At 38.5% G+C, this 14,657-nt stretch overlaps 1 protein-coding gene across 2 annotated transcripts in view; it reads left to right on the top strand.

Moving 5' to 3' along the window:
• ntn1b (netrin 1b) overlaps positions 1 to 14,368 on the top strand; it is a 40,256-nt gene extending 25,888 nt beyond the window's left edge. For both annotated transcript variants that reach the window (XM_056751715.1, XM_056751714.1), the window contains exons 5-7: positions 591 to 644; positions 3,474 to 3,548; positions 12,076 to 14,368. In XM_056751715.1, coding sequence (XP_056607693.1) covers positions 591 to 644; positions 3,474 to 3,548; positions 12,076 to 12,401 — 455 coding nt within the window. In that variant the 3' untranslated portion in view covers positions 12,402 to 14,368. The remainder of the gene's footprint in view (positions 1 to 590; positions 645 to 3,473; positions 3,549 to 12,075) is intronic.
• Positions 14,369 to 14,657: the final 289 nt, after the last annotated feature.

Here is a 14,657-nt window from a genome sequence, read left to right as displayed (position 1 = left end):
GGAGCCCAATACAACGCGCGCCTATTAACGTTAAGCGCTTCTATTATGTAGTAACTGATGACATCGTCAATAAAGATTTATCTGGCCCCTTGACAATACGAGTCACGAAGCCATTCAGATTTGCTTGGCAAGGATACGTGTAGACCAACGAAAGCCGTGAACCCCAAGGAAGCAGGTTTCCTCTCATTTCTCGGGGTCGGTAACAAATGTACTGTTAAACCTGGAGAGCCCCGTCGACTGAGTGGAAAATATTCAATTTCTCGTATATTTCGCGAAATAACGTGCTTTCGTTTTAATGGGTCGATATTAAATTTTTGCGATATCAGACGTTTTGCCAACTGCGCTTTTTTATAAGCTCGAATCTCCCACCGGTGTATATGTTAGAACGGCAGAGCACTTAAAAAAGGACGTTGGGCTTTAGACATTAAAACTTGATCTCACGTCTTTGTCATTTGTGATATGTCTACTAATAATTTGTTCTCTTTTATAGAAAAGAAATAAAATCACTCGTAGTGTGGAAGCACTTTAAAAGGATGAACTAGGAACCGCAGAAAAGGTTTTGATGATTTCTTCTCAATTGTTTGTTACAGAAATACCTGTTGCCGTACCTACGGCCACCTACACCAGTCCAGAGGAGCCAACAGGTGAGTCTGGAAGGAAATACTTTTGATCATGATTCTGACCACCGACTTTATACTGCAATGACGTACTGCATGTGGTTTTCTTACGTGTTTTTCAACGAGTCAACAAACTCTGCCCTTCTATATATGTTTTGTCTCAGTCAGACTTAATCTGATTATATGCTTCATTTAAATGCGTTTGCTGTTCCGTCACAGTCTCGCTGCGTCGTATTGTGAGCGAGAACATGGCCTTGTAGGTTCATTCATACTTAATTACTCAGGCTGCCAGATCGCCGGCGGGACACGGAAGGCCGAGCTTACTAGAAAACGTTTCTGGCTTTTATCAGCTCTGAGATGTTTCACAATTCAGTGAGTAAACTTTCCACTGGTCGCTGCACGTGACACAAAGTCATGGTGCTCAAATTGGGAAGCATGTTTGAATCCGGCCTGCTTTGTGTCTCCTCTTTTTGGACAGCCATTTTCTGTACGACTGTATTTTTTTGTCAATAAAAAGTGGCAAAAACCAATTAGAGATGTATTTATGTGGTTGGCAGTAGGGATGTCACAATATACCAGTAGCGTCAAGACCACAATAATAAAATCTGTAATCGCGGCCATTTCGCACATTTGAAAAAATCGTAATTAAATAACCAGCTGTATGGCCGTAGGAAACTTAAAGGGATACTTCACCACAGAGAAAGAAATTTGGAAGAATACTTAACCAGACAGACTTTGCCCCCCATTGAATACCATAGTAGGAAAAAATACAATGGTAGTCAAAAGTGCCGCAGAACTGTTTGTTGTCTCACATTCTTCAAAATATCTTCTTTGTGTTCAACAGAACAAAAAAATTATAAAGTATTTTTTATTGACTATGGTATTCAAGATCTGTTTGGTTACAAAAAAGTGTATACAGACTTGAAACAACTCGAAGGTAAGTAAATGATGACAGAAATTTTCATTTTTGGTGAAGTATCCCTTTAAACGAAAGATAAATTTAACCAAAAATATCGTTTACTTGCGGAAAATTGTAGATGTCGAGATAATACTGTCACATGAATACCACAGTTGACTATAACCATACATTATGATATCGTGACAGCCCTTGCTGGTACACAAACCTCAACACTTTGAACCGTGGCACTCAAGTGAAGGATGCAGGTTTGAATCTAAAAAACAAGAATCAATTGTCAACAAATCCATATTTTTTAATGAGCTTCATGCATAACGCCGCAGTTTAAAAGTCTCTCAGTGTGTTCTTTGCCACCACCGGCAATAGCACAGTTGTGCTTGAGAGACTGTATTAAGTAGACATTTGTTCCTCCACAGGAGACATCCATTATTGGGGGACATGGGTGTAACAGGGCAGAGTTAGGCATTGTGCCGACCCCCTAATGGCCGCCCAGTCTTATCAAAGAGAGGCAGGATGAGGTGGACGAGAGCCCGTCGCACAAAAGCCGGCCCGTCCTTCATTCCCGCATTTACATGGAAATCAGGCGTGGCTGATACGCACTCGTCAGATTCATTTACTTTAGGACGGCACCCTCATCGCGCTCTCCTGCTCCCTGCCTTCCCCCCCACGATCCTTCACATCCTAATTCTGCCCCCACCCCCAAAAAGCTGGCAGGTCACCCCCCACTCTCCCCTTCACACTTTTTTTTATTCGGTTTGGTGGTTCTTTCCTGCTTCGCGTTGCCCGGGTAACCTCATTCAGACGGAATATAAAGGGACATGAAAAGGGTGGATTGGACAGAGGGACGAAGGCAATAATGAAGTTTGTCCATATTCAGGCAGAGCTGAAAGGTCTTCTCGCTCCCATCTCTCCGCGTCTCCAAAAATCTTGCGATGTGAAGTAGCCACGACTCGAGATTCTGAGCACCACAGAGCCGTTCGAACGCTCAAGCCCTGGTTTCCGTCCAGAAGGCGGCTCGTGGGACTCCATCGCTGAGGCCCTCAAGCTCATTCTGTGGTCTCGGCTGCGGTGTTGGATGGATCCAAGCGCTACAGCTATAAATCATAGAGCGCTGGATGGTGACCTGCGGGTTATACGGGGAGAGCTGTGTTTAAATGAGGATTCCCTCTTGCAGGCATTGTGATGGCTGTGTTTTGCGGCTGAAAGGAGTTTAAATGACCTTTACACCCCGTGCCCTGACACTGGCGAGGGTGGGCAAGCCGAGGGAGGGGTTGAGAATCGGGGTGAGAATACAACTGGGTTAAGAAGTTAAGAAAAGATTCAATCATTAAAGACCTGTTAAGCCTTCTTTAAAGCTAACGTGAGTGTCTACAAATGTGCGATTGTGTATTTTGTGAATGCTTTTTCAAACTTAAAAGTGCTGCTGCATTAGTTAAGAAATAAAAAGGGTAAACAAGTGATACTAGACCTTTTTATACCAATGGTCCCAAGGTGATTTTAGTCACAGGTATCCTAGGGAAGTAAACACAGGTGGGCAGGTTAAGCATGGACATGCTGACAGTTTCCAACAAACTCACTTTTGTAGATTGTTTTGCTTAAAAAGTGCGCTTGTGCTGTCATTCTTGAAAATAAAACACATACGTATGCATCCATGTGTCACAATAACATTCGGACTGTTTTACGCGTTTCTAAAAACGTTTTAGGGGCGGTGTGCGTGTGCACGACAGCCAGTTTTTAAATCCATGTGTGAAAGATGTACAAACATGGCCAATTTTCCTCTCATGTTTTTCTACAGTTGGGAATTTCGAAAACTGATTTGGAATCTGTTAAAGAAACACCGCGTGCACCAAAATCCACATGCACACACAGCTGCAAGACTCATTTTGATTCCTTTAAACTCGCTTCTGGTTCACGACTTCTCTGCCTGTTTTCATTCTTAGACTGTGACTCGCACTGCAAGACCTCCAAGGGCAAAATGAAGGTCACCATGAAAAAATACTGCAAAAAAGATTTCGGTAAGTGGGTCTCTTTTATTTCAAACCACCTGATGTCCTTTTACTAATGATGAGCGACGCACCTTTCCTTCCGAGTCTCTCGTAGCACTGACAGCTTATTCAGGGGCTAAAGGTTTATGTTATAAAATCAAAGCGTGTGAACTCAGCAGGTTTCTCCAGATGGACACACTCAAACTGCCTCGCAGCATCTAGAAGACAAAAGAGGCAGCTGGTTCCTGTTGAAAGCAGACATTTCATAGATTTCAGCAGTTTAAAAACTAATATAGTTAATACAATAAAGGGGCCTATTGAAGTGGAAGAATGCGGTTATACGTTTTAAGGTTATAAGTGGTAAACCAGATAGCCGGAGGTACATTCCTAAAACGTCCCGAAAAAGATCTAACACAAGGGACGGGCACGTTAGATGGCAAAGAAAAAAATATAAACATTTTCCATGGACTAGATTTTGTTTAGAATACTCTCTCTTGCATTCTGCATTTAGTATATTTATAATATTACTTTCAGGGCTCCATACACTATATTCCACACTATTTACTAACTCCATCTGTTTGTAATTCAAAAATAGTCTATTTTGCAGCTCTATAATCTTTTGCTTTTTCATTAATTCTATAACACTAGAATTCCTCTCTATTTTCTAACTCTATAACATTCAACTCATAAATTCTGTATATTTTCACAATTCTATCATATTTAGCTACATTTTGTAGATCTATTATATTCCACAGATTCCAATGTTTCACATTTCTATAATATTTAGTACTATTTTCGGACTCTATTTTGCAGTTGTATATTATTCTAGATTGCATAATATTCTTTTCTCAAATATAACTATGCTCTCCATATTCCAACTCTTTAAAATGTCATTGTTTTGTTATTCTATAATATGACTATTTTCTCAACACTACAACTAAGATATCACCCTAGAACATTTTAATTAATTATAGACTATTATATGTATATGTATTTTCATTTACATTACATTTTTATTTATTAATTTTGCAGTGTTTTTATCCAAAGCATCTTACAAGTAGGAGAGCATATAAGCATTTTGTCAGTACGCGAAACAGTACCATTAGTTTACAAGGCTGTGCTACTAGGAGGATTAAAGTTGGAGTAAGCAAGATTCAAGACATAGACAGATCAAGATGGTTATTTCAAATAAAAAAACTGAAACAGGAAGTGGTTCTGGAACAATCTTGCAAAATGGTTTACACTTAGGTATAGCAAGTATGCTGTCGTTCATGGTGCCAACATTTTTAAGATTGTGGATACCGTATACAGAGAACATGTACAACTTGAATGCTTTGGAAAAAAGTGAAATCACATTTAAAACAACACATCTTATAAAAGGCAACAAAATAAAGACTCATGCATGCAAACAAGAGGAAGAAAGGATCTGTTTTCGGAGATGTTTGATTTCACAGTGTGACAACATAAACTCATTCCTGACCGGCCTCAGGTCTGGAGAGAGATCTGAGATTTTGCGCTGTCCGAGAGGACTGCCAAGCTGGAGAAAATAAGAGAGAGGGAGAGAGAGAGAGAGAGAGAGAGAGAGAGAGGGGGGGGAGACCTGCAGCAGAATTATAAAAAAAAGTTGTGAAAAGTTAATATTGACTCATACATTTTTGACTCATATGTATTTTTCATACATAATTTTACTTCAGTATCATTCAGGAGCGGGTGTGGGTGCAAAATTAATTCATTTATGAGTTTTATTTTTTGCCTCATAGGGCATGTAAACCACATTCTCGCAGCCGTCAGATTTTTACGGTAGGCCTCAAAAGTACTGAAATGTGAGTTTGCGGTTAAGGGAAAGGAAAATATTGCACGCGAAATGAAAATTATGCTTATCCAGAGGTAATCTATATCTCAAACTGCAGTTCTCAGCCACACGGGCCATGTAAAGTGCACGTTCCACATTAATCCGTTGCACCGTATCTATAATAACATCTCTGTATCGCTCATTACTTATTCATTAGATATCAATCTTTCCGTCTTCCTTATCACACAGGTTTCCAAAACGCACCCGAAGAACCTCTCAAAGAAATATTAGATCGTGTTAATACAGATAATTGCCACGGGCTGTATCAGCATCCTTAAAGATTAATGAAGGGATGACGGAAAAGAGAGAGCGAGGGAAAGAGCGAGATATGAATGGTCATCTGTAGCTGCTATCGCCGTTTTCAGGCCAAGATATTAAGTTTCATTTGATCCTTTCACTCTCGGCCACAAATGTTCTCGCTCTGGGTCCGTTAGCATCGGGAAGTAGTTTATCACATTGATGTTATATAGAACAGGTAACACTGACTAAGCCTCTGGTCTCCTGACTGCAGTATAAACGTCATTGGGTTGTGGAGGTGTGGAAGGAGAAATTGGGAGTCCACATTCAGCTGACCCCCATGGTTTGTGCCGACGAAGGAAAATCATGGGGTCTCTCACAGTTTAAACAGACAGCAAACGCTATTTTAGACAGTCTGACCTGGAACTAGATTCAGATATACAGCCATGGAAAAAATTAAGAGACTATTTCAAGTTTTCATTTAATCAGCATTTCTAGATGTATTGCGTCTGTTTCGCTCCAGTGTCTGTTGAATTTCAACAAAATCAAAGCTCAAGAGTGACAAAGTCATCCTACAGCAATGTGAAAGACTGACAGAATGACAAGACACATGAAAACTGTGATGAAAACCCAGGTTATTACAGAAAAAAGTAAATTTTCCTAAATACATGTCAAAATATGACTGTTGTAGTGCTTTAAAAAGGAATATGAACTTGTTTTCATTACAGTATTTGAGGTCTGAAAAAAAACAGAGCACTTATTCTGTTATTTTCACCTGTTTCTCCAGTTTACATTTTCTGCGAATGTATGCAAATAGAAACAATATTTTTGTTTGAAATTTGGGAGAAATATTGTTTTTACAGAATTAAACAAAAATGATCATTTTACCTTAACACAAAGGTTACGTATAAATAGTAAATTCAGAAAACTGAAAATGGTCAGCCAATTGGCATCTTCACTTTCTCCATGGCTGTATTTGTAAGAGGCAATAAATCAGTAGGAGTTCTTAAAAGCTTTTCTTGAGAAATTTCACAGTCTCCAACATATTGCTTGATATCCAAAAGACAGAGAATAACACAAACACATGTATACATCATAAGGACACCTTACTATAAATTGCTAGAAACTATAGTACTAGTTTAAGGCACTTTCTTTCTTTAAAATGGGGATGCATTTCAAAATAATGTCAAGAATCGATTTGATTGAATTTCTTTAATTAACTTCTATTAACTAAATCAAATTAATATTTGGTGTGACCACCCTTTTCGTTTAAAGCAGCATTTGTCCTATATACACATCGTTTTCAGGTAGCTTTCCAGGGAAGTTTCTTCTAGCGTCTTGGAGACATTGGCACAATTCTTCTGGATTTAGTTTAATAAGAGTTTTTTCCTCTTTAGTCGTGTAATAATAAACAGACTCAATGTTGGTTGCATAAACTGCTTAGATCATCAATATTATTTCTTCAAGACTGGTCATAACTTCTTTAAATCACGTACATAAAAGGTAGATTGGGCTAGTTGAAATCTTAAAAGTAATCCTAATTCATTCCTAGTCTGTGATAATAGCTGTTGAAACGCAGTCTTAATTTAGCGACTAAATCTATGCCCTTAGGCCCAGATCTCCATGTTGAAAGACTCATAGTGCATACAAAAACCTCACTGAATTACAAATAATGGCAAAAGGGAATGTTTAAAAATGTGAACTGTTATTTACTACTGACACACCACAGCAAAATATGTAAATAAGTGTCTCAAACCTATTTTCTTGGGGTTAACGTGCCTAAGACCTTTGCACAGTATACACCCATATACATTTTAATATACTGTATCATTTATATTTCTACATTCATTTCAATTGAACCATTTTACCATAACTCTTCAGATCAAAAGGTTTTTATGGTCACGAAAACCATCTGTTCATTCAAGTGTGTCTAAACGTTTGACCCGTGTATAGACATAGTGTACGTGATCGCCGGTATCTCTACGGTATGAGTTATGTAGTATTGGGTAAAAGTTAAGACTGCATCTAAATCTTCTCACTCCTGGCAGATGAGAGAGAGACAGACAGACAGACAGACAGACAGTGAGACAAGAAAGAAAGAAATACTCCCCGTTGATCGGCTTTTGTACTCGGTCGCTACGGAGACAGAAGTACCAAAGGGTCACATTCTCCTTCTCTTGGTCGGGGGGTGAATGACAATAAATCAAAGAGCATTGTGTGCGCGTCAGCGTGTGTGTATGGAGCAGTGCCACACACACACACGGCAGAGGCAGCAGTCAGCGCCCGGGTAAGCGTCTGGGCGTAGGGCGTCCCAGCGGGGGGCGAGCGCAGGCTTCAGTGTGCTAATCAGGCGCACTAATTAGATTAGAGCCCGGCTTGTGTACAGCGTGTGGGTCGCGATCCGGCACACTGGGCCCGGACACAGAAAACCAGCGGGACATCTGGCAAATCTATGGGCCTCTTCCTCTTTTTTAATTTGTTTCTCTATCACAGACGGAGGAATCCCACACCGCATCACCTTTTCACCTATCAAGACCTTTTAGGTATCTCCAAATTGTCGCGAAAGAGCCCAAAAATAGCCTCGTCCTATTCAGACCGTCTAGTGGGATTTGGAGATGGATTGTGATGCCGGATTGTGCCGTGTCGCCACATGCAAAGGGAGGGTTTAACTGGGATTAAAATGCCCTCTAAAACACTTGTATATAAGATGATCTTTTAATTCTTCGGTGTTATTATATAGATGTCAATTGTATAGCAGCGCATAATGTTTTTGGATGGTTGAGGCAAAGTCATAAAGAATCATGGGGTAACAAATGACTAACCGAGTATAATGTTGATACAGTTACCTCCAAAAAGTGTTTTTGAAAACTAAACACTGTGTGTGTATCAGTGTGTTAGATGAGAAAAATATCAAACCATGTGATATCAAACCAGGTTTGTTATTTTGGTTAAAGTGTGTTTAAATACTTTTGGATGATTGTATACCATTTCTTAACTAACATGCAATTGTATATAATAGAAATGAATATGATTTTCTCTAAATGCAACATGGGCAGATACAGAGTTGTTTTTTTACATCTCAGAGACCCACTAACAGGCACACACAGAATCTTTCAGATGCAGAAGAAAAACACTTGCCGGGAATCTTTTCTACTACCTGGTAAAATCTGGAAATCGTTTGCCACCCGCATGGCAAATCTGAGGCTCGGCTCGGCTCTGCAGTCAGACTGAAAATGTGCCAGCTTGGCAGGGTTGAATGTCATCTGTGCCAGCGATTCTGGTAAAAGCATCAAGCATGTGCAGAGAAAGATTTGATATACAGTTTTGTAATAAAAAATACTCCAAATATAACCACACTTTATAGGCGTAAAATAAACTTTTGTCGATGGGTAATGCATAAATTATTTTGAAAAGAGACAAACTGCTACATCAAGTACGCCTTTGTGTGTAGTGTTGCTATGTGGTTACTAAGGTATTGTGGACATTTCGGTGGTTTAATACATGAGTTAGGGGTATACGACGATCACACACATCTTGGAAAGAGACGAGAGCGAGTCAAGAGCGAGACCCGGGGCAGGATTCTCACGCTGCTCTTGGAGCGTCCATCGCGAGACAGCCTCGGCTAGCTCATGAGGTCGCAACACATCCGCGACTCTTCTGGCACTTTCTCTGTGGCCGGGATGATAAACAGCGCACCCCCCTCGCCTGCCAGCGTCACCCTCCGCACACCCTTCTTTTTATCTCCCGGAGAATCGGGCTTCGACCCAGAGAAACGGAGGCGATGAATGCCGGGACTGTGGGAGTGCGTTCAACTCGCACCAACACTTTTCTTTTCTTCTCTCAAATTGGGTGCAATTTGCTCACAGCATCCCCCCCGCCGCTCAATTGGGACATTCCATTCAGCGATCGGGGGCGATCCGTGCCTCCCTCTCTAAAGTGCTCACATTCAAGGGGGTAAAGAAAGGGAACTAGGAGAGAAAGAGCACTTCCTGTGTCATTTTTACACAATGCTGTAATGGCATATTTCTTAAAACATGTGTCGCCGGGTTATGGGTTACACTCTGCTAGTGTTTTTGGGCGTTACAGACACCGATTCTCGCAGAATGCCCACCGGAGTTTTGTTTCTTTTTGCCTCTAGGCGTCTCGCAAATCTCCCCGTGTGAACGCACTTCAGGTCAAGTAGAGATTAGCTGGCAATCTGAACGTCTGATTATGTTTAAAAAAGGGAGATCTTTGCCAGCTGTTTGTGTTACCGGTTACCACACGGCTGGATGTTTATGTCGGACGCTTTCGCTTTGTTGTAATAGTTGCAAATACCTACTAAACTACGTGTAATGGGTTCCAAAAGTCTGTGACCACAAATATGGATATTATAAAGAAAACACGAAAGGTTAAAACAAAGAAAATGTGTTTAGTATTTGGGACGATTTGCAGGTCACTAGGCTAACTCCAATTTCGAAAAATGCTGAAACACTTGCTAAATTATTATCATATTACCATTTGTTTTACCCAGGGGTTTTTAAGGCGAGACATGGCAGGCATTTTTGTGTATACGCCTACTGGTTGATATTCAGATTTTGGTATGTGTTGCTTCTGCTTCTTTAACACGTCTTCTTTAACAGTCATCCTATAAACACGACAAAGTTAAAATTTTTATTTAATTTAAGTGTTTGTTTCTCCTATCCTCTATTCTGAACCAAAAATGTCAACTTTTGTAGCACTTCCCGAGCCATATTGTACTTTCCAGGGTCATTTATAGTTATGATCTGAAGGTTATTACAGATGGATTTATTAATACAATAATTTAGCTGATTTACATATATACCATTTTTGGGGTAAAAATATGGTTATACTTACATTTCATATATGTGTTCATAGTATTTTGATATTTTTTAATAAAAAAGAGATATCTGAAATTTGTAAAAATGTATAACAATGATATGTTGTTAAAATGAAAAAAGATTACAGGTGTAAAATCTAGATTTTTGCTTTTTAAATATATGTATGCCTATATCTAATGAGACATCGGCTCCTTTGCAAATCAAAACATGTTTTGTCAGAAAACTTGCAATGAATAAATCATGTTACAAATAATGTATTTTATTTGTTGGTCAAATTTCAAGTTAACACAGTATGTTTAAATTACAAAACATCCCATTCACCTTCAGGCACTGGTGTTGACATTTTTGTTTCAGAATGTTGAAAAAAAACGAATTTTGAGAAAACCACTGCTAAAGATAAGCAATGAGATGAGGACAAAAAGAGGATAGGAGTAACAAAACACCTTAAATAATCAATTTTATAGTATAACTCTCAAATAAGACATAAAGCAAAAAATACCCAAATCTGAAAATCGACCAGCATGCAAAAAAAATACTTTTTTGCCTGTCATGTCTTATAGATATATTTATAGAAATAAATAAGAACACTACTATAGTTGAAACAATAAAAAAATATTTTTCTTTTTATTCTCTACAATTTATTTTCCGTGGACCACACTGGTATAACTACTTATTGACAACAAAAACTAAAGTGTTTTTTAACCATTTTATGAATTCTTAAACTGATGATACGGTATACTATTTGTTAACTGTGCATATATGTATTTAGTCTATTCTTCCTAATTATTAACAGACAAAAAAACTTGAACCCCACTGTTTGAACCCCAAATCTATCATAACTTTCTGAAACATCAACTTTGAAACACTACATCAGACACATGTGAGATTAATGGGAGACTCGAGCAAGTTTCAGTTTATTTTCCATTTAATCTCATTCATCTAGAAGAAACGTTTGACATGTCTATTTTTTATTTCCTGTGGGTGTTGCTCAGAACTTTAGGGGATTTGTCCATCAGCAGTGAAAGCTTACGTTTTAAACACAAAAGCTTATAGAGAGAGCGGAACGGGCAGGTCTCCATCTTTTCCTTTTATCGATATCAGGAGAGGGAAGGAAAGTGTTTTTATGGCAACGTCCATTGTGGTTAAATATTACAGCGTGGTAAGGTGATGTCATTGAAATGCCAACAGATACTATACCAGCCAAAAAGGATTTAATCTGTAATACCTGTTAACTTTTGATGCAGTTCTCAGTTTCAACTACTTAAGGCAACGCAGATGTTTCTCCTAAAGCTGTAACTTGGAAACCAATTGTTACTGTAAAATATATTGAGTATGCAGGTGTAAAATGAATGTTGACTGTATAGCTAAAATATCTGTTTTGGGGTAAATTTCGTTTAATATTCGTTCATATCGAGATGTGAATATATTAAATAAATATTTACATTCGTTTGCAGACTTCTGAGCACAGTTTGTGACATTGTTGAGATCTCTTCTAAAACATTTGAGATTTTGTTTTGTTTTTCTCAAGAGAAATATCTGTGATGCCTGGAGATAAAATTTACTTATCGATGTCAAGACGAAATAATTGATATGTGAAAGAAATCTCTCTATCTCTTCCTCTCCACAGTGGTCCAGGTTCACGTGCTGAAGGGAGACAAGGCAGGCGAATGGTGGAAGTTCACCATCAACATCATCTCCGTGTATAAGCAGGGCGGACAGCGCATCCGCAGAGGAGACCAGCTCCTGTGGGTTCGCGCTAAAGACGTGGCGTGCAAGTGTCCGAAAATCAAACCGGGCAGGAAGTACCTGCTCATGGGCTCCGATGACGACGACGACTCCCGCAGTCAGAGCGGCGTGGTGGCAGACAAGGGCAGCCTTCTCATCCCCTGGAAAGACCTGTGGGCCCGTCGGCTCCGGAAATTCCAGCAGCGCGACAAGAGGGGAAAGTGCTAAAGGAGAAACGCGAGAGATTAAAAACAGGAGTAGATAAAATATTGACCCAGGCACCTACATGTCGGATGGTTGTTTGATGTGAACTGCGCCGAAGGACGACCCGTTCTGCAGTTTTGCCTTCCGTTGTTTGTCGTTTTATTTCCCATCCAGATTTTATTTTTTCATACCTTCAAGTTTGCAGAATTTGCACCTACTATTAAGTCTACATGTATGTAAAGTGGTTTATGTGTGATGGTGTCTCTATGATTTCTGTCTTTCTCAAAGGATGAAACAAGCTACTGAGTCAGTTGACCTGTGTGAAAGCGCTCCTTCAGAGTCATTGGTCTGAATATTTCAAAGCTCACCTTACATGAAGTGGGGTCCAAAAGTCTAGGATATGCTTCAGTTTTTCTTATTTAACAATTTTATTGTCAGCATAACACTTTGTATGAGTTCCTGTAGCTTAAACTGTAGAGCAAACATCTAACAATGCCAAGATCATGGGTTTCTATTCCCAGGAAATGCATGTACTATAAAATGTATTATGTGTACCTTAAATGTAAAATTAAAAATATATACATATATAATACAATTTCTTATTAATGCTAAAAGAAAGAAATCTAAAAAGAAGGTGAGAGTAGTTTGTGAGTAGAGCTCAAATTCGCATTGTGACCTTTGGACCCCGCTGTACAATATCTATAGTTTCATGAGATGACAACATTTGATATGATGGAAAAATTGATGCCAATCTGTCAAGCCAAAATTAAATGTGTTCAACTTTGACACTTTCTCCAATCTTTTGACAATACCTCAATGTTTCTATTCAAGTATTTTGATTGGTTCAAATGGCATGACATCATCATGTTTCTTTGGCGCCAAAAGCTGAGCTGCTACTTTTGGCCTTTTATACTAACTGTGGGGTAGTTTAGAGTCTAGAATATAAATAGAATGTTATATTTAACCACTTTGTGATTTTTGATGTGAAAAAGAAAAATATTTTTCAATTACAACAAGCAAAATATTATGGAGAATAAATTTCCCGCACTGAATTAAATTGAAAATTGGAAATAGGTAAATGGGGGGGGTTAAGTTTAAAATCCAAGACGATTAAGAAAAGTGTGGTCAGACTTTACTGCGGTAAAGTTTAGTGATAGAATGATGCAGAATGGCTTTGTTCAGTGATATATCAGCATTCAGAGCCTCGCCTTTTCCTCGGCATGATTAAATCACTTCCAGTATTTTCGTTGAATTGTATTCACAGCTATTTTTATCTTTTATCATAACTGAACGAGATACAGTGAAATGGCTCTTTTTATGTAGTTAAACAAACAACTTTGTGTTATCACTCACGTGGTACCTTCGTATGTTCTGGTACTTCACTGCGGTGATATGCTCTACTGTTATTTGTATAGTTGTATAGTTTTTTTTCTTCCTTTTTGTACAATATTTAGTAGATTATATTCTCATGCAATTAACCATTTTTATGCCATGAACTTGATATTTTGGAAAGAAAAAGATGTTTAGGTTTTCTTTGTTTACATTGAGTTAATAGTGTAGAGAGGGGGATGTACTATATATATATATATATAAATATATATATGTGACACACACACACACAACATTAACATGCAGTCACTGTCCGGCTATGAAACTCAGACTGTGGCTACAAAAACTCACCTACAGTCTGGTCTCCTGGAGACTCAGACCTCACACGTAGACTCTGACCAGTTTTCCTGCCGTTTGGAAAATGACTCTGTTGAACAGATTTTTAATGAAGACATTGACATGATTCTCCTGTATATGATGTTTACTGTATTCTTTGCAAACGCTGTGTATTGTCCCGTAATTCGTACTAATATATTATGATCTCATAAATGAACGTATTTAATGACACATGAACTCACATGACGTGTTTTATCTTTGGTCCCAAATATTGTACATATAAAGTATTTTTAAATGTAGCCACAGCGCAATGTTAATCAGAAAAAGGAAACTAAATGCAATAAATAATAAACCATAAACTGTACACGTGAGAACTGTTTGTCCCCTGTTATATTATAATAATTTGTATACAAGACAATTTATTTTATAACAAAACAAAAATGTGATTTTAAAATGGGTTTTTTTATTGGATGACTTGGGCTAAATAACAAAGAAAAAGGTTCATTACAATAGATGTAAATTCCTGTTTAAGCATATTAGAGACCTCAAGAAGCTGTTTGATAAAATGATAGGAGAACATTTTCACAAATTCTAGTCATAGTTTGACTGCATTAC

Source organism: Triplophysa dalaica, chromosome 7 (assembly GCF_015846415.1).
Source record: "Triplophysa dalaica isolate WHDGS20190420 chromosome 7, ASM1584641v1, whole genome shotgun sequence".
NCBI lineage: Eukaryota > Metazoa > Chordata > Actinopteri > Cypriniformes > Nemacheilidae > Triplophysa > Triplophysa dalaica.
The sequence above is the reverse complement of the archived record's forward strand: the minus strand, read 5'-3'. Positions and strand labels throughout refer to the sequence as shown.